Source organism: Saccostrea cucullata, unplaced genomic scaffold, assembly GCF_032062105.1.
Source record: "Saccostrea cucullata isolate Sc308-1 unplaced genomic scaffold, CSIRO_AGI_Scuc_v1 ctg21, whole genome shotgun sequence".
NCBI classification, from domain to species: domain Eukaryota; kingdom Metazoa; phylum Mollusca; class Bivalvia; order Ostreida; family Ostreidae; genus Saccostrea; species Saccostrea cuccullata.
The window spans coordinates 391,514-416,819 of record NW_026931375.1 but is presented as its reverse complement, the minus strand read 5'-3'; the positions used below and the strand labels follow the sequence as shown (position 1 = coordinate 416,819).

The 25,306-nt window shown below is 31.5% G+C and overlaps 1 protein-coding gene across 5 annotated transcripts; it reads left to right on the top strand.

The window, feature by feature from the left end:
• Window positions 1-7,290: 7,290 nt before the first annotated feature.
• Window positions 7,291-25,238, top strand: LOC134232429 (coiled-coil domain-containing protein 60-like). 5 transcript variants are annotated; one of them, XM_062714389.1, is made up of 20 exons: window positions 7,291-7,338; window positions 7,664-7,970; window positions 10,709-10,789; window positions 11,094-11,170; window positions 11,404-11,473; window positions 11,956-12,083; window positions 13,233-13,331; window positions 13,796-13,948; window positions 14,154-14,276; window positions 14,670-14,760; window positions 16,530-16,749; window positions 16,947-17,058; window positions 17,191-17,248; window positions 17,363-17,463; window positions 17,571-17,711; window positions 18,061-18,231; window positions 18,531-18,621; window positions 19,500-19,544; window positions 21,971-22,286; window positions 23,206-25,238. In XM_062714389.1, exons 2-20 carry the CDS (start codon window positions 7,689-7,691, stop codon window positions 23,208-23,210), a joined length of 2,364 nt encoding a protein of 787 aa, XP_062570373.1. In that variant the 5' UTR covers window positions 7,291-7,338; window positions 7,664-7,688; the 3' UTR covers window positions 23,211-25,238. The 5 variants fall into 5 exon arrangements, with proteins under 5 accessions (XP_062570373.1, XP_062570371.1, XP_062570370.1 ...); XM_062714387.1 differs by lacking the exon at window positions 19,500-19,544 and adding an exon at window positions 20,261-20,293 and having other exon boundaries at window positions 21,971-25,238; XM_062714386.1 differs by having other exon boundaries at window positions 21,971-25,238.
• Window positions 25,239-25,306: the final 68 nt, after the last annotated feature.

Here is a 25,306-nt window from a genome sequence, read left to right as displayed (position 1 = left end):
TGGCCTTTAGAAAATCCGCAGATGTAACTGTGGATGCCAAAATGGTGACTGAAACCAAACTAACCTCACATTGCTTTACATTAATGCTTAGTTTTAGAATTTTAAAAGTTAAAAATCTTACATGAATATGTCCATTTACTTTCTGTTAAAGATTAACTTTATCAGTTACAATCCGTGCTTAGTTTTTAATTAAGATTTTAATGATAATGTACAATATTCAATTGTAATTTAATCTAGTAGCTAAGTTTGCACAATCTGAGAAAGAATTTAGTTAAAATAAAACTTTCACTAACACATGCAGTGATGTCACAAAATATAAACTATAAAGGATTAGTGAAAATCATTCAAATGAACCTAGTAAACTCTTTCATCATGTTCATTGTCAACACTGCAATACAGGAAGATCATGAAAATTGAAAAATTGACTTATTTATTATGGGCCTTATACATAAATGATATGTAGGTCACCTGAGGGTTTGTTCCCATCTCGCCTTAACTGTAAAATCTAGCATTCCCATTTCGCCTTAGTAAGCTCTCATGCAACAACTTTCCAACAATTGAATTTGATTCATGTTTTAATCTAGAGGCCATGAAATTCACAATTTTGAAAGAGGCACCATTGCTTATCATAATTATACACTCGGCATGCTTATTTTGGTTACTTAAGGATATCCGATCCTCAGCCAGGAAGGATAACTCCAAAAATTAATATTTAAACTGAATTGCATCAAAATGAAGCTTACAAATTAAATTTTTTCATGCAACAATTTTCATTTTATTTATCTTTATAAGATTCAAGCTCTTTGGAAGTTTTAGAAAAGGTCCTATAAAAGTTGACATTTGTACCCTATAAAAGGAGAAAAAATTAATACAGTTTTAGAGAAATAAGATTTTCTTGAATCCAGCCATAGATATCAATGCTTATTAGCATGATATGAAATGAGAAGTGATTTGTGATGTCTTTCAATGATAACAAAAGCCTTTTACACTATGTATTATAGAATACGTGACGGAAATAGAAGACAAAAAATTACTAAATAAGTATAAAAATCATGACAATTTCTCCGAATGCCTGGATACCTATCATTTTTTAACCTAAAATATATTTGTTGATCAATATGCAATTAGAAAAAGCATTGCATATATTCCAATTCGTTTTTTCTGCAAAAATATTGGAGATTTGAAAATTTTCCCTATATAATATGATTAACTTTAATCATTAACGTAAAAGAAATACTGTGGATAAATTTACATAACTTTGTGGATTCAGAGATACTCTTATGAGTATTTTTGATTACTTAACTGCTAATTTTATAAACCTGAGGATCGGACTACCTTAATACCCAGAGGTAGATCAGAGTAACAAAGAGAAAATGTATTTCGACTTTTAGTGAATTTCAGGGCCCCTGGGTCAGGGCTTCTTGTGTTAGGGCGGGTCCACAGTTGAGCTCCCCATCCCACAGGAACCACTGACCCTGGGGCCACATCTTTCAAAATTTTGGAATTTAAAAAAAAAATTATTTCATCATGTGCAGATTTCAAAGCATTAGATTATTTCAGACTATGTTAACCCCCCCTCCCAAGTACCTCTGTCCAAGGGGCCAGGAAATTAATCACTTTTGGAAGGAGCAAGTTGACACATCCTTGCTCTTTAACAAATTAATTCTATTCTTAATCCTTAGGAAAAGTGGCAATTAATCTCATTGTGTAAAAATGAAAAATATTAATACTTTAATCCAGAAAACTCGGAATGTTCGAAAGCAAAACAAACACACAATATATTGTCAGTCCGTGCAGTTGTGGTAAGCAATCTGTAACCATTGAATGCACCCGGTGAATTGTAAACATCAATAATAATAGAACTCGTGCCCTGTTCACAAAAACTGTGTACATAACATGAGTGTGCAAGTGCAAGGATGTGTCAAACAAACCCGCCAAAATATTTGAAGTTTTAATAACTTTTAAATGAAATAAGATTTTTAATTAATTTTTGTGTGAAATGCAATTAATTAAAATATGTAAGTCGTGATATTATAGCGAAAATATTGACTTCATGCAAATCTGTGTCCAAGTACCTTTAATATCCATTAAAATACTAGTAATATATAAATAAATATACATGTACATGTAGATAAAAACATTATGTATGCATGCATGTTTAACAATTGGATCATATCATATGCTATTTTTTGTTAACAAAGGCGTGCTCTTCAAATGATGGGGAATTATTCCAGTATGTGTACATCTATTTCGCCAACTCCAGTTTTGTGAACTGTTATTTTTATATACTTTGGACTAATTTTGACACAATTGTTTGCCAATTATTGAAATCCTAGTATTTCCGTGCAAAGTAAAGCAGTTTGACCTGGAGAAAAATCAATCATCCATATACTAGTAGTTCATTGAATTTTCTCTCCCCAAACACATTCTCTCTCTCCATAAGAAATTTTGGATATGCAGTCACAATATTTAGTTTCATCCTAAGTCATTGATTTACCTTTCCTAAAGTTACGACATAACTTAGGAATATCCTAAGATAAGAAACAGGTTAGTGAAACATATAAGTAATGAACTTAGGAAAAAGTTCCTTCCTAAGAGATAGTCCTAAGTAGGCTTTGTGAAATGGGCCCCTGGCATTTTCATCATGATTTCAAAAGCATGCACACAGTGCCTGAACAATTATAGTAGAAAAATACAGTGGGGCTTGTAAATTTAGGTTTGCACCAATCCAATATGGGGATTATGTTTATTATACCCCCGCTTGAAAAGCGGGAGGGTATATAGAAATCCGTATTTCCGTCCGTCTGTTACGCTTTGGGGTACGTACCCATCTCTTATCCGCAACTCCTCTCAATTACCACTGAAGGAAATTTAATGAAACTTTCACAGGATCTTTATTACATATTGCCATTGTGCACCTCTTATTTTACTTTTTGATCTGACATATATTTTGGATTTTCCAGAGGAAAACATGGACACAGCCATTTTATTCATATGGGTGGGGGGGGGGGGGGTATATCATTTAGTGAGCTCATTGCTCATAGTACCTCTAGTTTTTTAGCAGTTTTTATTCATTTCTTTCTCAGTATTTTGAAACCTGGCTAAAACATTTTCTAAAACATAATCTTATCTGAGGTTGATTCACAGAATATCTTACTAAAAAAAATAATTTTCCTCTCTTTCTCTCTGTTTTGTTTGGCTATATTTATAAGTTCTTGTTTCCTGTCGCAAAGAAAAAAAATGGAGAAGGAGACATGGAGTCACTGATATAAATATCTATAATATTGTATAAAGTTCTAACAAAATTAATAAACCCATCAAATCCCCCCAAAATTTAATTTAGGTTTCATAGTCTTAAAAAAATAGGGAATTTTTTCACTTTTTTTTTTGGTGTTAATAGCTTAAATTTAATTCTTATGTTTGTAAACTGTCATTATTGATGGACAAATATGTACAATACTGATATGCGTATCACATGAACAACGCTTGCTCTTGTTTTTTTTTTTTTTTTTTTTTTTTTTTTTTACATGTTCTGGCTTAAGGAAGAATGCCACACCATTTTATATGTATATATTTTTTTTTGTAAAACTTGATTGTAAAAAAATGTTATTTACATGCCATAGGTGCTTGATGTTTTAAACTTTCTTCATTTTCATAAAAAATTACTTTGTATAATACATAGTGGATTTTTTATTTATGCAAAAGAAAGGTTTAAAACATCAAGTGCCTGTGTTACATGCTGTAGTAAGGAAGGGGGTCACATACTTTTTAAATTTAACAAATGAATCAATATTTTTTTAAAATTTGTTATTCAAAACCTTTATTCCAAGGGGGGAAATGGTGAAAAATATGTACATGCAATGTAGACCAAAATCTGGTTCAAAATAATTGTGAACCCTAGCTCCTCCAAACAAGTTTACCTCATTGCAAATTAAAAGACCCGTTCTACTTTTCACACCTTTCCTGAACATGACAAAAGAACTGTATATTTCTTGTATATTCTATGCGAATTGGAAGGTTTTACAGTGTGACACCTGGCCAGGAGAACAATAAACATGTGACTTCATAGGTACGTGTATACCAGGTGGATTATCACCTGATCTTCCTCAGATTCCATAGATCTAATTTATACAGTACACATACAACAGCATTTCAGTTGACCCCCACCCCTCCACAACATATTTCATTAATTTTCCTATTTGCACAACTGCCTCTATACATTATTTGCTGTAAATATAAAATTAGCTCATATCCTAAAGTAATCCCCAAAAAGTAGATGAACTTTATTTATAAAAGTAATCTTATTTGTTAACTTTAATTTTTTCTTTTTAAATGTAATATTTATTGTCAAAATTTCTTTGTGTTCATTACCAAAAAATTAAGCAGTAATTTATTATGATCGCATGATATAATCATGATCTAAGACTAAGTCATCTTTTAGATGAAACAAACATTAATATAGAGTTTCAATTTCTACTTGAGGGGGGGGGGGGGGGATTTAAACTTTTTACTATGAGATAGATTCTTTCTAATTAATGTTTTTAAACTTAAATTTGCACACTTATTCACTTTATTTCTGTAAAAATGATTAACAAATCAGAGGCCAGAGGCATATGCTTTTAAATTCAAAATACTTGCAATTGTAACCTTAAAAATTGCATTAATTGAAAATTGTTTACACCAATGTCAAAAGTTTTGCACATGCTGCTGCATATATGTACCTGTAACTGTACGCATTCTAAAATGTATCAAGTTTTCAATATCTTTTATTCCATAATTAATATATTTTCTATAATATATTGCTTACTAGATTTTTTAAATGCAGATCATGAATTTTGTACATACTATATGTATATACATATATATGCATATACATGTGTATAATCAAAATTTTAAAAATCCCAATCAGGACCATTCTAAATCCGTCAACTACAGTACATCACATAATTAATTTGTTGCACAAAATTCATTATTAGTTTTAATTTATTAAACATCTATGTTTGAAAGAAATGTTTTTTGTTTTTTGTTTTTTTTTTTGTTTTTGTTTGTTTGTTTTGTTTTTTTTTGCAATTTGGGTGAAAATTAATTTAATTCTCTTCTTTCCTTCTATTTTCTACTTAATAATTATTCTCTTCTTTTTATGATACCTATGTAGAAGAATAAAATGCATGCTATATATAAAAACTAACACCTAAGTTCACCTGCTCGTTACATATAGCTGCAAGACTGCAGCTCTGATCAGAAAAATTGGGATGGAAAACCTAGAGCTACAGTACCATCCATTGAAAAAAAAACTTTTAAAAGTCTGTTATTTTCTCTATTTCTTTCTCCGTTTACATGCATTTAAACTAGCTCCCACCTAAAAATTTCACTGGACTTGATTTTTTTGCAACTTAATTCAACTGCAAAACATTTCCCAAACCCAATGTTTACGTACCTTATGAGCCTTAAATTTAGATTATCAAAATTTTCACAGATTTATATACACATGACGTATTACAGGGGTACGTGTATATACTGCTATATTTAAGAGCTACATTGAAAGAACATATAAATGTCCTATGCCAAACCTGATCTAGAATTTAGTTTAATTTTTAAAAAAAAAAAGAAAAGAAAAATAATTTCCTCTAATCCAAAGTACTCAATCAATTCATGAGACTTAAAAAAAATCAGGTCGGCGGATCCGTAAACCAAGAAATAAAAAAAATGTCACCTTCTATATGATCAATCAGAAATTTTGAACCAAGTCAAAAAGTTTTATCAAGATTTTTATTCTAATACAGATTATGAACTGATTGATATTGATTTAGAAGAAATTATTAACTTAACTGAAATTCCAAAATTAGATAAAATCACCTCTTTAATTTTTCTGGAGTGATCTGAAAGTCTATGTACATTATGCGAGCTATAAATTGTATATTGTCAAAAAAAAAAAGAAATTTCTATTTCACGAAGACTAGGGATAATTTCATGCATACCTAATGGGAATAAACCAAGACAATTTTTGAAAAATTGGAGACCATAACTCTACTGAATTACAGAATAAAATATACTCTGAATCTTTTGATTTCAGACACTCAAACTGAATTCCTAAAAGGAAGATATCTTGGTGAAAACACCAGATTTATTTATGATTTAATGACATACACAGAAGCTAAAAATACACCAGGATTGTTGGTTTTAATTACTTTAAATCGATTTTGAAAAACCTTTTGATTCAATTTCATTGCTCATGGTCTTTTATTTATAAAGTATTGAACTATGTTAGTTTTGGAAATAATATAATTAATTGGATAAAAATTCTTAATACAAATTTTAAAGCATCTGAGTTTTGCAATGCAGATTTTTATCAGAACAAGTGACATATTATATTCATGGTGATGGGAGGGGCTTAAATAAAAAAAAATCTCTGTGCTGGTAAAAATCTCAAATCTACCAGCCCATGATAGCAGGGACCTATATACTTTTGTTCAAAAACGTATTAAATGATCTGTTCAAAGTACTAGTACTATTTACAAAAATATTAATAAAGTTTAGAATAACGTTGTTTAGAAATTACTATATAACTTTAATTTACTAATCAAAATTGAATTGGATAAGATAAATACAGTGTATAGGGTAATTTAAATTAGTCTGGCCTGAAATGGAAGTAAATGATCACACAATCCAGCATGATCACAATGATTTGATCAGTGTGTATAGTACACACCATCAGGTACTGTTAGTAGAGTTTGTGGGTACAGGTAAATCATTTGCGATAGGTATACAGTATCAGGTGTGTCATGCAATGCTCAAGTCTGGAATATAATTATCAGTGTCTAGCTAATTAACTTCAAAAATCTGGACTATTATATCATAATTAAAGGTAAGAAGCTGACTTTTACCCTCTTAAATACTTACATGAGTGTTTTTTTTTTTGTATGTAGACCTTTGAAGCCATAGGTCATGATCATGCTAATATGAATTAAACATTTTAAGTTATGAAAATGTCAATTGTTGTGATTTTGTAGGCATAGTTCCCTCTGTACCCTGTTTAAATTCAAAACCCAAATAGTTTTAGGATAAAAGTTGAAAAGGTTTATTACTGTTAATCATGTTAATAATAAGTAACCACTGTACCCATTGTAACCCGGCTACATTGACAGTCCTTCAGAAATTTTCTACTTTCATTTTCCAATGGTTTTATACTGTACCCTAATTGTAACCTTATTGGTAAAGGATAAATAGAGGTGTACCCTAGGGTACAAAAGTATCACCTAAAAACGCAGTACCAATTTCCTGCCATATATGGTTTGTGTGATGGATTTGTTTGAAAGTGATTTAATATTTTAGATTAAGGTATTTTTTTTTCTAATTATCGCTCATATACAGTAGCTTAAGCCTTTGCATATACAGATAGGACAGATAGATATATAAAAGACCCTATGAAAATGGATAAGAATAAGAGATTTTTTTTAATTTACCAAAAAAGTACTGCACTATTGCAGAATTATTTACAGTGATTTGTTATTTGAATATTAAATTAATATTGTATTTCTGTTGATTTTTTTGTACAATGTTAAATGCTGAAGCAAAGTTTGTTTCTTTGTTTTTAACCTTGATACTTAATCCCCTTTTAGCTCACTGGTATGAAACACAAACTGATAAATCTCCTCCTTTTTAGAAATCTGAAATAAAAGTAAAAAAAAATGCCAGCAGCAAGTAGAAGCAATCCTTGGAGAATCCAACCAAAGCCAGTTCCTGTTCCTTATGATAAAACTGCTAAGATAGCAGCAAGGAGCTTGGCAACTTACAAAACACAGGTTCCCTCTCCAAAAGATGCCAGGGAGGAAAAATACAGACGGCGCCAGTCTCAGCTTACATCCCAGGGCTACTTTGCTGCTCCAAATGTGCCATACAAAGGACTGGGGGACCCGTTCTATTTGGATGAGCAGAGGATGATTCTTCATGCTCTGGGACAGTGGGATAGTGTAAGTTTATGTTTATTGAATCCATGTATTAGTTTTTTTAACTCTGGTACTCCTGCAATGACTTATTCAAAAACATGCACATCTTTAAGTTTCGTACTTGTAATTTTTTTCATCAGTGCTCAGATTGAGAATCAAAATGTTAACTCAGTTACTTGCTGAAATCTGTTTTTATTTAATACATATGTTGAAGATAGTTGATAGAAATACTTCTACATGTGTATTGATTTTTTAAAGACAATTGCAGTCAAATTACTTAATAAAAAAATGCTTTAAGACCATAAGTGAATGACAGCTGGCTTAATTTGTTATTGATTTTTTAAGGACAATTATGATATTTGCTGTCCCTATTCTAAATTGATATCAAGTATAGATTGTAATTATCTTTTGTTAATATCAGATGAGATTCATGTTCTGTTGAGGAGTTAAAGAGAACTGGAAATTGATTTGTGTGTAGATTAAAAAGCATCCTGAAAAATTTATACATGATTCTGCAGATTTGGCAAATCAATGATATGAAGAAAAACTGTATTTGTATTAGATTTTTTTTAAATCAATCAATATGATTTTCTTTCTCATTTTCACTCATTTTAAAATATGGTAAAATCCATGAGCTAAAATAAATTTCATTTCTTTTCTCAAATATTTGATACTTATATATCAATAGGCTTTTTATTTTGCTCACAAGAGCTGTCAAAGCTTATTTTTCTGTCAATTGATCAAGATAACACACTTTCATTAGGTTTGCTGGGCTATTTAAATTTGGCCGTTTTATCTTGTTTATTACTTCAAAAGCTTGTAAAATTGAAAGATTGATAGAGTATTGTGCAGAATAAATCTCAATGGCTAGTGTTTAAGTTTGACAAATAAGGTTTCTCCCTATAGAGTTTTAGTCTCTGTTTTGAAATTGTGTCAATAAATCTAAAGTGAAAGGGGAAGGGAACACTTTAAACTGTTTGTTCTTTTTATCGGTACTGCCATTGACAAGTACCAAGTATAGGGGCTATAAAAAAAATTATGAGGCATTACTTATAAGTGTATCTTTTTTAGCTTGTTTTGTCTACTCAGCAAGAGAGTAATGTATGCACCTTTTTTAACTTGCAGAGAAATTATTTTTTTATGTGCACAATGCAGTAGAAACATTTATTGTAGTATTCTGTTGAAAGGGAAGAGTCTAGTCTTTAAAATGCTTGTGCATGTTGACTAGAAGACAGTCAAGTGCAATTCCAATGACATGTATGATGCTGTTTATGAAGCACATGAAATATTGCCATTTTGATGATGGGAAAAAAAAGAAAAGAAAATTAAAATTAAAATAACTAGGTTAAATAAGTGAATGCATTCAGAAAATATTGACACATTTTTTTTCATTTTATTTGAAGTAATGATTGGAAATACATGTACCTCAAATCAAATATAAAATAAGGAGAAAAGAAATCCTGAACAAGTATAGAAGTATCATTATAAAGACTGCAATTGACTTTAGGAAAATTTTAAATTAAAGAAACTACCATTTATAGATATGATATATCTTGAATTAAAAGTAAGCTGTACATGCATGATATCAAACTCTTATAGTACTAAAATTTAGTACATGGCATGTTCTCTCATATTGTAATATACAGTGCTCAAATATTGTAGATGAGGATGTCAATCAATATTTTGTTACATGTAATTCTATCTGGATGATACACTATTTTATGAAGATTTATATTTAAGTCATGATAAATTGATGTGATTTTCAATGTTTATTATTATTTGAGTGGACAGATGCAATTTAATCCTGTGAAGGTATTATATGTGAAATAATTTGTTAGTTATTAACCTTAAATTAGCTTATTTTGAAAATCTCATTCTAACTTATGAAAAATGATAAGCATGGAAAAAGTCCTTTATGAACTGTACATCGACTGCAATTGTTAATACCAGCAAATAATACAGATATTTAATAAATGCAACACCAGGTTCAATTGGTTTAAGTCAAAGCTTTTTAAAAATTTCAACAAATCCACTTGTCATTAAACTGTTTAATAATAATCTCCTTAATAAAATTAAATAAAGAATGAAAAATGCATTTTACCTTTAATCTTGATTCAGTTTCGTTATGTTTGCTAAGTGGATAATAAAACATCGGCCAATCCTAACAATAAGAATATCCTAGCTATAGGCAAGCATTAATTAAAGCATGAACATTTTTAACTTTTGCATGCATACGGGAAAGTCAGTAAACAGTCTACAGTGTATTTAAAAACATTCATTTAGTTTTTAAATGCATTATTTATTTGCATGCTAGAATTAATCTCATGTTCAATATAGTCATAACCATAAGAATTAAATACAAGATTCTAATCTTGAAATTAAGTTATCAGACGGTATTAATACTTACTATAATGGTTTAACTCCGTATCTCTTATTTTTCATCATGTTGCAATATAAATGATTATATCAAAATACAGTGTACTAGAGAATGAGTAAATTTCCCTTTTTTTTGCATCTATTACTTCACAAATATTTACTTCAAATTAAAAATTGAAAAGAGCAAATACATGTGTCCACAAGGGAGCAATGAAGATTTGGTAGAATATTAGAAATCAGCAGAATTTGACAACTCTTGTGGGTCTTTACATTGGCATAACCCATATATCAGAATACCGGTATTATTTTGTTAAATGAAGCAATAAAAATGGTCAGTTTTGTCTGTAAGATATCTCTGTGATGCAAGTAAAATCTAACACTTACAGAAATATGATGAGGAGACGAGCAGTAGCAGTGATGAAGACGAATATGACATCTCAGCTGAACTCCAGCAACAAAAGAAACAGGTATAACAGTTTGTAAATTTCAAGAGGTATTCCAAAATAAAAAAATAAATACTCTCAACAGGGTACATATACTCTAAAGTTGACAATTTTTGTCCTAAGTATGTGTACTAGTATTTACACTTTATTAAAAGTTGCAGAGAATAAAATGACAAAATTTGGAATACCCTGGTAATTCTTTCAAAAATGAGACTGCCAAAACTACAACTACTGTTTATGGGGAATATTAAAATATCTATAACTCCTAGCTGTTCATTTGATATTGTTGGTTTCCTTGTAAAACCTTGCTGTTATATCTACATTGCAGGTGTCTGCAGCTTCCTTTGTTCTCAGGAGGTCCAAAAAAGACATGAACACACTACAAAGGGAAGTCATCCATGGACGGTAAGCATTTTTGTAGACTTTTGTAAGAGTCTTGGTCAAAGTGAAAAATGAAAAAAAAATAAACTAAAGTAGTTGTCAACTAGTTGATGGTTTAAAATAAGCTTCATTTGGATCTCTTTTGGCAGCAGACCTACCATAAAGGGGAGAAAAAGAATTTCAAGTTTAAAATGTGTGTTTTTTTTCTTCAAATTTTACAAAGAATGTATATTTGAAGATTTTTTTATCTTTTTTAGGAATATGATTCGAAATGTTAAACTTGGACATGGATTATTTGATCTTATAAAATCTGAACAAGCAGCCAAGGTATAAAGCAACTAGTTTCTTTTTCAAAAATATTGTTTTGCTACCAGTATTTATCTTATGATCTAACACAAAACTTTGTATTATCAGTGTTTTACCTTTATTTCAAAGTAAAGGGTTAGAGATCAGTTGTAACAGGCTATAGACTGAGGTTTATGAACAGAATCTCTGTTGATCTTACAAAAAAAATTATTTCAAAGTGGCATTTTTGTCAATTGAAGCAGTCAATTTGGCCAGAAGCTGGTTCTTAAGGGAAAACACTATATTAGTAAAATTATTGGTCCTGTAAATGTCTTTATGCATGCCTTATTAATTTATGCTGTATATATTTGCTATTTCTGTGATATTTTTAGCTGTGATAGTTGGTTTAAGAGCTCTACAGAGCTCATGTTATTTGTTGCTCACTGTACAAAATGCCATCCCTAGATAAAATTTACTTTAACTTACTTATTTACTTTTTCCTATAATTCAATTTTTTATTTTAGCAACAATCAGAAAATGAGATGAATCAGAAGAGGGCAGAGCTAATGAAGAGTGAGTGGCAGCCGCCCAAACTGGATTCCTCCTCGGAGGAGTCGGATGAGGAGTTTGAGGAGGACGTGGAGTTATCCAGGTGAGGACAGAGGAGGAGCCATGTAATCCAGCTGGTCATATAATCCAGTCGGATTACATGTTCCACGGGGTTCTGTTGTTTACTTTTATTTATGTTTGTTGCGTGCATGGATTGAAGAAAAGAGAGGAGATATATTTATTCAGAGTTTGAGGTTTTAAAAATTTTGAGCTTTTATAAGTATATTGCAGTTTTATGAACTTTAAAGAGTGGATGTTTTGTTATTTTCCAATTACGTAGTGACCTGGCTGGGTACAGTTAAATCAACTTGCTTATCAATATTCGCCTCTGTAATTGGGCGATTTTTTGCATTGAAATATAATTAAAAACAGAGTTACCTACCCTTATTTTACTCAGAAGTAAACTGATGGCATGATACATCATCGCTCCCTAATGGCTTTCTATGCAAAAATTCATTGTGTTAAATGACTCTACCCAGCCAGATTATAATCTCTCAATACTTGACATTTGGAATTGTTGTATGAGTTGTTTGCAAAAGAGTCACTGTTGTTTGAGGTGCTTCAGAATATAATGGAGTAAATACTGGCCAAAATCATCATCTGTAGACAACAAAGAGAGAAAAAACTAATACAGTAAAACTCGGTTATAACGAAGTCACAGGGACCTATGAAATTACTTCGCTATAACCGTAATTCGTTATAACCGTATAAGAAAGTCATTAAATTTATACAGCTGGGGATTCAAGATGACTTCGTTATAACCGTAAATTTGCAATATCCGTGTTCGTACTAAACGAGTTTTGCTGTACATACAGTAAAACATGGTTACAGCTAATACACTTAAAATGCTTAAAAGGAAGTGAAGTTTTAGGAATGTAATTAAAATTGTGAAATGGAAACAACATTCATTTGAACCCATACTTTATAAAAAAATTTTTTTTAGATATCCAAGGTTTATAAATAAAATTTTGGAATAATTAATTTTTTTCTAATTTACTCTGCATAATAAGACACACTTAAAATATTTCTCTGGTAATTTACATATTGTTGCTTGCAATACTAAAGTTAATTGATAATTTATAAAGTTAAAAAAAAAAGATAGGTAAAACATATGGCCAGTCTTTCTACTTCTTTGCTTTAACACAAGAGATTTGATTGTTGATGTTTTCTGGGTATTTGTTTTTACAATTAGCTTCATGAAACACACAGAGATTAAGGAGCTGACGGACGAGGAGGATCCAAAGTCCGACTCTGAGTCCCCTGACCCCAGGGGACGGGTGTCCTTCCATCGGTAAAGTTCTCAGCTGTGGGTGACTGATCTGATAGTTTACTTTTTGAATTATCCGGCTTACATTAGTTGTGTAATGATAATATGAGTTTTCTCTTGCTTGCTATAGCACTAAATTGTTTTCCATTACTTGTATTTTTTTTTTAAATTGATATATAACTCTCTCTTATAATTTACATGTACAGTGTATCATCATAGTTAATGGAATGGAAATAAATGTGCATGTAGATATATTCAGATATACATGAACCAGTTTTTCTTAGTCATCTGAAAAAATAAGATATTTTAATACATGTATGATTTTAAATTTATAATTGTTTAATCTGAAAGATCAATATCCAAGTTAAGTATTTAATAATCACTCGTGACTGAATACATAAATTAAAGTATTGAACAAAGATAGTCTTATATTAAGCAGAATTCTTTCTAAATAAGTATAAATCTATTAATACCTTTATTTATTTTAGTCATAGGGAGGAGGATGAAGAAACTGAGCTGGGAATTTCCCGTTCCCTGACTACCACCCCCAGATCCCCAGGGAGAAGGAAAAAAATCAAGGCCCCTCGTCCTTATACCCCCCAACACACTAACATCATAGAAACCAAAGAAAACATAGCAAAGTAAATATATATATTCCAATTGATTTTTAAGAAAATGGCCTTAATTTTTGTGTTTTGTAAGCTGAAATATTTATGTTCATGTATTTCTACTAGTATTCAGGTTTGGAGATATCTAAATTTACATATAGCAACAAAAAAAAACTGTCATAAAGCTTGGTCCATCCATTAAAATTTACTTATTTTAAGCATTTATTTGATGTTTTAGAGATGCATTTTTCCGGCAACTTTGTGCTTTGCATTGGATTTTAGAGGCAATGGCTCTACATGCCAGAACAGGGGGAGATAACTCTATCACGATGTCTCCAATCACATCTAGCTGGAAGTTAAAGTAAGTCCTTATCTAATTGATTTTTAAAAAAAATTCAAATTGTAAACTGTAGATTGATTCCTTATATTTTGCGAGTACTTTTTATCGCAAATTTGCTCTCCAACATCAAAACACGAGAATGATAATTCGTGAATGGACGTTTGATCAAGAGCTTTTACATAAATTTCACAACCATAAAAATAAAGGCGAGTAATTTTATTTTGCGATTGGTGCGTCTTGCGAAATTACACAATAATTAATTCCACGCGTATATATTTAGGAATCTACAGTACTGTACGTGTCATGAAGGATTTCTGAATGTAGGATACCAAAAATTTAAAGCTATACATGTTTAGATTACCAGTAACATAGGAAATGATTATTTGATATTTCATGAATTCTTTTAATTTATAGTGAAATTGGAGGCACCAAAACTTTTCCAAGAGATCATGAAGGAATGACATGGAAAGAATTGGTCAACCTGGAAATATCTCCTAAAGTACCAGTAAGTCACATTTAGAAAGCATAATGGTACATGTATTACAAAGATTCTGGGTGAAAGTTAAAGCTGGAACTATTACTAAAACATGCTTTGTGCCTTAAAACAAATCTTTAATTACATAATCTGAAGTTTTAGTCAGTATTATCACAGTTTCTTGAAAACCAGAACAAAATAACATTTATTAATACTAATATTCTAAAATAAAAAATCAGAAAGATGCACAAACTTTAAGGTTTTCAATTCATTTTTAGCTCACCTCAACGAGTTGGGGGGAGCTTATGTAATACCCTCGGCGTCGGTGTCGGCATCGGCGTCCCGGGTTAAGGTTAAGTTTTTTGGAGCAGTTTTCTTTTTAAGTACTTCTATGTCCTATATTGATTAGACATGCATGGAAGATGTTTCTAGTGTGTTTCATTGTACCAGTCAAAGTTTCAGGTGCTGCAATTTCAGCAAAGGAATGACCAGGTTAATGTTTATGGAGCAGGTTAACATTTTTGGTGCAGTTTTTGGTGTAGGTCTCATTTCTGAGTAACTATAAGCCCTATGTTGACCAAACTTGCATGGATGGTACATCATCTTAGGATGCATACTACCAGACTTGCTTTGGATGCTGAATCTGACCTACATTTTCCAGTTGAGTGAACAGGTTAAAGTTTTTGGTGCAGGTTTCATTTTGAAGATACTACCAGCCTGAACAGGTTAAAGTTTTTGTTGCAGGTTTCATTTCCAAGTTACTATGAGACATATAATGACCAAACTTGCATGGATGGTACATCTTAGGATGCATACTACCAGTCTTGCTTCGGATGCTGAATCTGACCTACATTTTCCAGTTGAGTGAACAGGTTAAAGTTTTTGGTGCAGGTTTCATTTCCAAGTTACTATGAGACATATAATGACCAAACTTAGGATGCATATAACAAGACTTGCTTTGGATGCTGAATCTGACCTACATTTTCCGGTTGAGTGAACAGGTTAAAATTTTTGGTGCAGGTTTCATTTCCAAGGTACTATGAACCCTATAATGACTAAACTTGCATGGATGGTACATCTTATGATGCATACTACCAGACTTGCTTCGGATGCTGAATCTGACCTACATTTTCTGGACGAGTAAACAGGTTAAAGTTTATGGTGCAGGATTCATTTCCAAGTAACTTTGAGCTCTATAATGACCAAACTTGCATGGATGGTACATCTAAGGGTGCATTCTACTAGGCTGGCTTCAGAAGCTGAATCGGACCTACATTTTCAGGATTAGTGAAAAGGTTAGTTTTTTTTTATACAGGTTTCATTTCCAAGTAACTTTGAGCTCTATGTTGAACAAACTTGCATGAATGATACATCTTAGGGTGCACACTAATGGACTTGCTTCAGATGCTGAATTTGACATACATTTTCCAGATAATAGACCTCGTAAAAGTTATGGGTGCAGGTCTATCACGAAGAAACCAGAAGGCTTATATAAACCAAAGTTGCACAAATGATGCATCAAGGGATGAAAACTCTCAATCTTGCTTCAGATGCTGGATTTTAATTACATTTTCGTGATGAAGAACAAGTTTGATGTTTTATAGGTCTATTCCAAAGTATCAAAATCAAAATTGCATAAATTTTGCATTTTTGGATGTACACTTTTTGTTGGTTGATTGTGTGACTTAATTTGCCTTACTTAAAGACAACATTCGTTGAGGTGAGCTTTGTAATCTCTGATTACCTATGTTTTAATAATGTCCTTATCAGATAATTAATTTCAATTTTTTGCATACTAGGCCATCAAGAGGAAAAGCACAAGAGTAACTAACATGAAAAGGCAGCCAGGAAGCCACCGAAATAGTGTGTTCTCTAACTTTCTGGGAATGGCTAACGTGTCCGGGTCCACTAATTTACGAGTCAGCAGTTCCCTAGACAACAGCGTGGATGAAAGTATGGGATCCACGTCTAAAGTGGACGGGAAAGAGAAGGAGGAAGAGGATGATGGGAAATATGTCAGTAAGTGTCTTACTTAATCCCGTATTTTATTGGTCTCTTGAAAAACCCAGCATCCATTTGATACACTTACCATTTTGTGAGATACCATACCACATTTCCAATCTCTATCATTTTTGGAACACAATTCATCCATTCTTCATGCTATAACAAGATTATAACTTTATCTGTTAATGGCATGTTTATTTTCCTGTGTTTAGGTATATTTAAGTATCTGAATGAAGACATCTCCACAAAGCTGTATGAGGATGATGAAACTCAGGAACCTGTTCACCCTGTCAGAGTCAGGAAGGAGCACAAAAAAGACAAAAGGTAGCTTCATCCTTAAAGACTATCATACCTTATAAACCTTATTAGAAGCATTTTGTAGCATTTTTGGAGGAAATATTTGATAAAGCTCATCCTCATGTAATATGTGTGAAGACTGGATGTTTCTATTCACAGGGGTAAAGATGGAGAACATTCTCCAAAGAAATCACCAAGGAAATCAGCTGACCCAGGGGTAAGTTGTAGGAAAAAAAAAACACGATAATGCTCTTAGATTTGATACCTCTGTGTTTATTGCAATGTAGATTGTTTATACCAACAGATCTATGTAGAATACTTTCTTCCATAGGGGGAACGAGGAAGATCAGCTGAAAGAGGTCGCTCAGCCAGTAATCAGCGCGAGTCATCTCGATCAAATCGAGCAGACTCAGCTGTGATACGCCCCAAAAGGTACTGTAAAGAGTAGTTTAAAACAGTATACTGTATACCAAGGTTCAATTTATTCCAATTTTAAACATGGAGCTTTACAGGTAATGGCAATATAATTTTGCTTTCAGTTCTCCCCAGCTGGTTGAGTTCCAGAACAACAGAGCCAGCTGTAAATACCAGAATGTTGTCAATGAGATGCACCAGAAGTTTCAGGAGAGGAAGGAGGATGCAGCCTTACAACTCCACGAACAGCTAGAACAGTTAGAGAAGTATGTACACGTAGAGATTAGAAAAATTAGAAAAGAGTGTACAGGTAGAGACTAGAAAAGGTAGAAAAGAATGCATACTTAGCTAGACAGAAGTTTAAACAAATTACCACTGTGTGCATTGAAACAATGATTTAAATTGTACTGTGTATTTACTCCCAGCATTTGAACAGCTCGCTTTAGATATTAGAATACATGTATCACAAAATGTACACTTCAAAAGTAAAGGAATTATCTTGAAGAAATCTACTATTCTGGACTTGTATAACTTCTAGAAGTCTCTGTTTTCATTTACAATGGATTATTGTCTTCTCAAGAATTTTTTTATGAATGTTATTTTTTTGATTTACAGACAGAGGTTTGCAGTTTGTCAGAACAAGTTTCTGGCCATTAACTCCCAGCTGAAGGGTAGCAGTTTCCACAGAGCAGTGCAGGAAATGAGAGACCGAAGCAACCGAATGTTTACTCGACCGAACCAAGAGCTGCTCAAAAAGAAACAAGAGGAGGGATCCAAGGGAAACTGGTAAGAAGGACTGCCTTGTATCGAATGTGTTCTCTTTGTAGTTTCAGAAACTTGGTGATCACAGCATTTAAAATGAGTATCCTGGTCACTGCACAAATTTCTTTTAAAAATTTAATCTTCACCAACTTAAGGTTTATCCCCCCTCAGTTTACCCATGTAAAATTTTGTGAATGATTTTTATGTAAATTTAGATTTATAATTTCTGAAATCTTGAATTGTGTGTTTGGAAGAACATCATTTAACTAGATTAACAATACTTCTTACAGAAGAAGGGTATTCACATGTTGATAATATTTCAGGTATGCAGATCTTATGGCCAATTCCCCTGATGAGATTAAGGATGAGTGGTACTACAAAGTGATAATGAAGAAACTAGCCAGATATGGACTGGTAAGATATATTTATTGTGTTATCATGATATCATTTGAGATTTGTTAACCATTGGCTAAATCATACTAATTCATGGGGGAAAAAGGTATAAAAAAAGAGAGCTAAATAAACAATGCTTGATCATTGGACATTAACTTGCTTCTTGGTTAACAAGTTTCAGCATGTAAATTAACTGCTAGAGAAGAAAGGCTATGTGGGAAAGTTTAACTGCTCCTCTCTTGGTTTTTGGTGAACCCTTATAATAACTATCAAAATAACCTTGGCATGACTTTTGTATGTTACTAATGTATTAACTTTAAACCATGGGGAAAAAAATCAGTTTTTAGCCAACCCTGTTAATATTCAATAATTTTGTCACATTTTTTATGTCTGTGCCAATTGTCTTTGTAATGGAGATGTTGAGAACAGGAACACATAATTTATTTATGAACATTTCTATATCAAGTTGAATGTCATTGATTGATGTCATAAACATTAATGAATGTGTTTTGGCTTATAATAAGTTTTTTGAAGACATTATAGTACCAGTACTTCAAGTCATTTGTCCATGAAAAGTACTTAACAAATACAAGTATGCTACTTTTAACAATGTAATAAAAATATCTAACATACACAGTAATACACACATATTACTTCACAATGTTATTAATAGATTAATATGAAGAAAAATCTGCATTTTATTGAATTACAAATGAATAAAGTCACTCTGGATCCCAAAGATTAAGTGTAGGGTTTTTTTTTGTTTTTGTTGCAAAGAAGGAGCCTTGATTTGCATTTGAAAATGCCAGTTTGCAAGACATAGATCAGTGCTACTTCACAGTGCTATAGCTATAGTTTTGGAATGATTTCATAACATTTGATTGCATTTATATTGATAGATGTCAAATCCCAATCAAGTATGGAAAAAAGTGACTGTTATGAGAGTAAGTTCCCTTGACTGAGACCTCTTTTTATGATGTCACCATGTGTTTTGCTTAGAAACTAAGTACGGTTGCACCCCAATGGCTGATTTTGTGAAATATAGGACATTAAAGCACAGGCCTATTTCTATTTTTACCACAGTAGTTTTTGACATAGAAAATTTGCATGTAGATATTTACTGTCTGTTGAATGTACTTTTGTATATACGAAGAAATCAATTTTCACCTTTTGTACTGGAGTGATATTTAGCTTAAAGCACCCTCATGCTTCATAATTTGTTTTCCAATCAGATCCAGTTTGTTTGTGAAACTGTGTAGGTAATTGTTTGCTAGTTTGTTTGATTTTTTTTCCAGGTTTTTATTTATATTAGGTAAATAGTAAAGTGACGTACATTTGTAATAATATTAAAGGACCTTCATTTAAATGACATACAGATGATGCAGGCCTGGAAAGGAGAAATGTCCAGCTTTCTTCAGACTAATTATTTTAGACATTTAACTTCATTGACATTAATCTGTTTGGTCTTTTGATTTGATAGCAAGGAATGACTATGAATTGTATACCAATGGCTTTATATATTTAAAATTTACTTTTATGTGATACCATTCAGCTTCAGAGGGGTTTGACCACTCGCCGGAACACGGTATCAGTAATTGTTCTGTATTTTTTGGTGTACATAACACACATTTATGTTTTGGTCACTGTAATATTATCACAGCCCCGTGATCAGAGACGAGCGACCATTTTACAGGTAATGACCAGGGAATGGCACTCGAAATAATTGTTTCTACCCTGTTTTAAAATCATTTTTAAATTTTTAGTTTTTTTACACAATTTTTTTTTTTTAAATGCTTTAATTAATACAGGTGTAATAGGTAGATTTTGTATTTTTCATTTTCTAGCTCAATTAGTTTCAGTTCATAGTCTTCTATTTTACAATCTTTTTACAATGATCAACAAAGTCCCAATCCCATTACAATTAGCAAGCCAATTGAAGCATTATAAATTAATTCTGCAACTCTAAACAATTATATTTAAGTTCGAGTGCTATTCTTGTGGTGGTAAATCTTTTGCATGATCTTCACTTGTTTTCATCAAAATTAGCTAATATGTATTGCTTGCTCCATTTCACTGAAGCCATATTATAGAATTAAAGATGTTGAATTTGACATGTTCACTGAAAACACATTTTTGAGATTATTGTATTGATTTCAACTTCCTTTTTTTTAACTGATTAAAGCATATAGTAATTGACCTGTCTGTCTGTCTAGCTGTCAGTCCATTTGTCTCTTAAGGCAACCACTTATAAATATTAAATTCAAAATCTTCGACAATTTATGGTATCAAATGCTATATCATATAAGTATTTATGATAATCTTTTAAAATATGATTGGTGAAATTCAACCACTGAGCTTGGATCAGATATTATATAACTAAGCAGGGTGTTTCACGCATATGCATTCACTATTAATTTTTTTATATCATTGACTTTTTTTTACTTTGAACAATTAATTTATTAAGATTCATTCAAAATATATATGTATATAATATCTTAGATACAGGAAGAAACTGCTTTACAGACTAACATTTTTCTTTCATTTAAACTAATACCTATAGGGTACATGTTTACTGTCTACATGTACAGAGATAATATATATGTAGATAAAAGATAAAATATTCATTCAGACATTTCTTAGAAGTATTAGACTCTTTGATTTCAGAGGATATTTATATGTACTCCACTGTACATTGGATTGTAAGTTGTTCAGCTGTTACGAAAACCACTAGATGTAGAAAATTCACCTGTCCCCTTTTATAATACAGTGGAGCCTCATTTATCTGGATGCTTTGGTTCCTAGTTAATTTGTCCAGATATGTGAAGTGTCCGGATACCTGAATTACCAGTTAAAAAAGACAAAATAACGTTTAAAAAATTTAGTTCTGATGAAAAATCGTCCGGATACTGAAGCATCCGGATATCTGGCGTCCGGATATCTGAAGGTCCACTGTAGTATTTATATAGATATGTAAAATCAATTTATCCTTGGACAAAATCAAATATCAAACTTGATGACCCGTTTGTGTACATGCATGAGAACATCAAGAGTATGAAATGCATCTATTTTATGTAAACCATAATTCCCCAACAAAACTTTTTACTGCATGGTCAGAATACAACAAAGGGTCAAAGAATTTCACTTGATTATTTTTATAAGTTTTATACATGTGTACTCCCTTTTAAATTGAAAAATTAAGTACTCTTCTTTATTGTCAACTATGAAAATATTATTTGATTGTTTCAGTATGAACAATTATATCTCATATGACTAACATTATACAGTCATTACTATTTGAATTACAGAAAAAAATCAATAAGTTGCATACATATATATCAGCCTTGAGGATTATTTTTTTTTATTCTGTCAGATTGAGGGAGCTGGCCAGCAGTTGAGTAAGAGAACATTCTTTAAAGTGCTAGAGAGACTGCGTGAATGGGAGATCTGTAGCCCCGACATCTGTGCTGCCATAGAATTCTGTCGCGAGAAGATCGTGGAAATGAGCGTGGAGGATTTTGAGGAATGGTTCTCCCAGCAATTCCCAAAAATTCAGCGCCCACAGACAGCGCCGGTGGGAAAGAAGAAGAGCAAGGAGGGAGATAATCTACAAGTAGCCCTCAAGGAGCGCTTCCCCAGCGCCTACACAAACCGTGCCAAGAGCGGATTTCACCCCCGGGGACAGAGAAGTAAGAGCGGCTATGCCTCTTTTGGGCGGCCATTATCCACATCAACCACAGTTACTGTGGCCAACCCGTGGGTAGTAGTCAGGCCTATGTCTATGAGATAGGCTGAACTATTAAGCTGCCAAACAGAATATCTTTAAACAAAATTGTACTAGCTTTATGAAAAGCACTTTTGAACATAGCTTTAAAGAAATGAAATTTATCATTTCTCTATATAGCCTTTTTTCATGGATATTTTAAAATTAGAATCCTATCCATGTCTGCGATTGTTGTTTTTTCTTTATTTTATTTTTATATTCATTAATGTCTCAACAGCACAAGTCTGTGATACGTTTATATATAGTTTCATATTTATAACAGTACTGTGATTCTGCGGCTTTATAAAATATTGCTCAATTCTGCTTCCGGAGACCAGAATTTTATATATGGTTGTGAAATATATCAGCATTCATATATGTAATGTTGTTCCATACAACAGATTTACGTGATTTTACGATTTATACTGATTATACTTTATCATTGTATGCTTGTTTGCAATGTCTCTTAAGCTTTACAAAGATCAGGAAAATTGAATTGCTATCTAATTAATGTTATTGATTTGTCAAGGTCAAATTTACTCTGTGCAGTCTCATTATTTGAAATCTCACCAAAATACAGATGTTAAAACAGGGTATTATTAATGTAAATTGTGTACAAAATTTACCATTTTGTGCTCATGCATTTTTAAAAGAAAGCATACCCATGCACACATACAAATGCATGGGGATTCTGTGCTAAATTCTAAGATGTACTGTATGTTCAATATTGTAATTTTTTCAAAAGACATATTTATGATGTTGTAAATATAGGGGGTATTAATGTTAGATAAATTTAAGTGCTAAGGAATTAACAAGATTTGCTGATGCTTCGTTTTGTCTTGCAGCCTAGATTTAGAGAGAGACAGGTAACTTTAAGTGTGTTTATTCAAGTTATACACATGTATTCAGATGTGAACACTAGTGTGGCTCGTCGTGTGTCTAGAGAGTGTGACACAGAACTATGCTTACATTATTACATTGTCCACATCACATCTCAATCACTTAACTCACATGTAATTTATGTTCACATAGGAAATACATCAGTAAAAATATCTCATGTTCGTTTTGCATCTCAGGGTAATTTTTTTAAGCATCCAAAAATTTAATTAGATCACAAATATTTAACTGTTTTATAAAAAAACGAAAGTGTCATTATTTCTGTACAATTAGGTATTGTTCAAAAAGCAGAAAATGATTACTGCATACAATAATAGAGATAATTTTAGTCTTAAATATACATGTATATTAAGTCTAGACTTTAACTTTAAGTGTTTTAGAATGTATTTAGAATACACAATGTTTTCAATGAAGGGATTTAAATTTGACCTTGAGTAAGATGATGTAGATCGGACAGTGACATTAATAGGACATCATGGGGGTAATGTCCTTAAAACCTTAAGAGTGTCCATAGAATATTCACTGACATGAATTTATTAAGGATTTTAAGGATTCACAATTTCACCCAACTAGCCACTAAAAAGAATTTATTATATATGTAGCAAAGCTAAGAAAGTGCTTCTGATACTTTTGTTTATTGCATTTTACATATATTTTAGATGTATTGAAATGTTTCTCCTTCTTTAAGTTCATTTATCAGTAAACCATTCAATTTAGATTACATGTAATGTTTTTTTTTATTTCTAGTGTATAGATGTGTATTACTACATTTTTTTCCTTGCACAGAAAATGGTTTCCTTTTACTGAAAAATTAGAGAATTACCAGTTATGTTTTTTGATGTGATACAGAAATGATATTAAATTAATATCTAAAAAGTCCTCAAATGGACACAGCTATTGAATAGGGAAAGTAGTGTGTTAAATACATACCTCTGTCTCAGTTATAAAATCACTGTGTCAAAATTATAAAGCTGTGATTAACTAATACATTAATTCTGCAGAAGCACATTATTAAACAGTGTCTTGCATGCAATTGCAACATCGTTTAATTTTTTTTTTTTTTTTGAATATTAAATTAAAAAAAACACTTTTTCTTTGCCTCTCAAAGTTTGCTCAATCTTCTCGAGAATCTCAAATTTCTTCATAAAGTTAATTTCTTATGGCATTAATTTTATGCCAGTTTGCTCTGTTATAATGTATTATATATAGTGAATGAATCTTCAATGGAATCTATTTGGTCCAGCATAAGGTTTTATTGTATTGATTTACAAAATTTAAGTTTTAATTAAAATTTTCAATGAAATATGTATAAAGCGTTTTCCCTCTTGTGATAATTTGAATTATTTCCGGTCTTTTTGGAGTAAGAAATCCTTAACTTTTAAAAAAGTTATCACAGAATTATAAATTTCTGTCTTTTAGGTCCCAAGTCCTGACAATGGTGCCACAAAAAGTTCCTACACAATGATAATGTGTCAAATGCCATGTCTGATGGTCATGTTTTAAAATCTGCCATACCTACTTGTATCTTGAATTGAATGCTTACAGATTTCTTTTAAATGTAGGAAATAAGTTTATTTTCTTCAGTATTTTAAGATTTTACTTTCGCCATGATTGTTTGTATAGGAATACATTATTGGTATAAATTTATCTGCTTTAAAATAAAACATTGCCCAAATTTAGTGATCTGTTTTTGTTTTTTGTTTTTTATAAAATTTACCATGACCACATTATTCACATTTTGTCTCAATTAATTACTTTATCATTTTAGGGATTATGTTTTTGTTTATAAAGATTTATTTAATCAGGGAGTGCAGGCTTAGTTTTATGTATTTTAATTCTGCCAAGTGAATGTTTTGAACACAAGTATTTATATGTTAGTGTTTCTTGTATTCTCTGATATTGTTCAAGCTGGTTGTGTTACCTCCCTTGGAAAGGAGTTTTACATACGATGTATGTTGAGAAATAAAGTTGTTGAAATATGTGTTTTTGTGAAACTGTCTTTTTTTAAACACATGGATCTGACCTCCATTCAGTTTCAAAGCAAGAAGA

What these genes read in the sequence shown, in the direction of transcription:
- LOC134232429 (XM_062714386.1), top strand. Translation starts at nt 7,689, where the DNA reads ATGCCAGCAGCAAGTAGAAGCAATCCTTGGAGAATCCAACCAAAGCCA. An exon ending in AATCTGAACAAGCAGCCAAG is followed by an intron (nt 11,474 to 11,955) that starts GTATAAAGCAAC and finishes TTTTTATTTTAG; the next exon opens with CAACAATCAGAAAATGAGAT. An exon ending in GAGGACGTGGAGTTATCCAG is followed by an intron (nt 12,084 to 13,232) that starts GTGAGGACAGAG and finishes TTTTACAATTAG; the next exon opens with CTTCATGAAACACACAGAGA.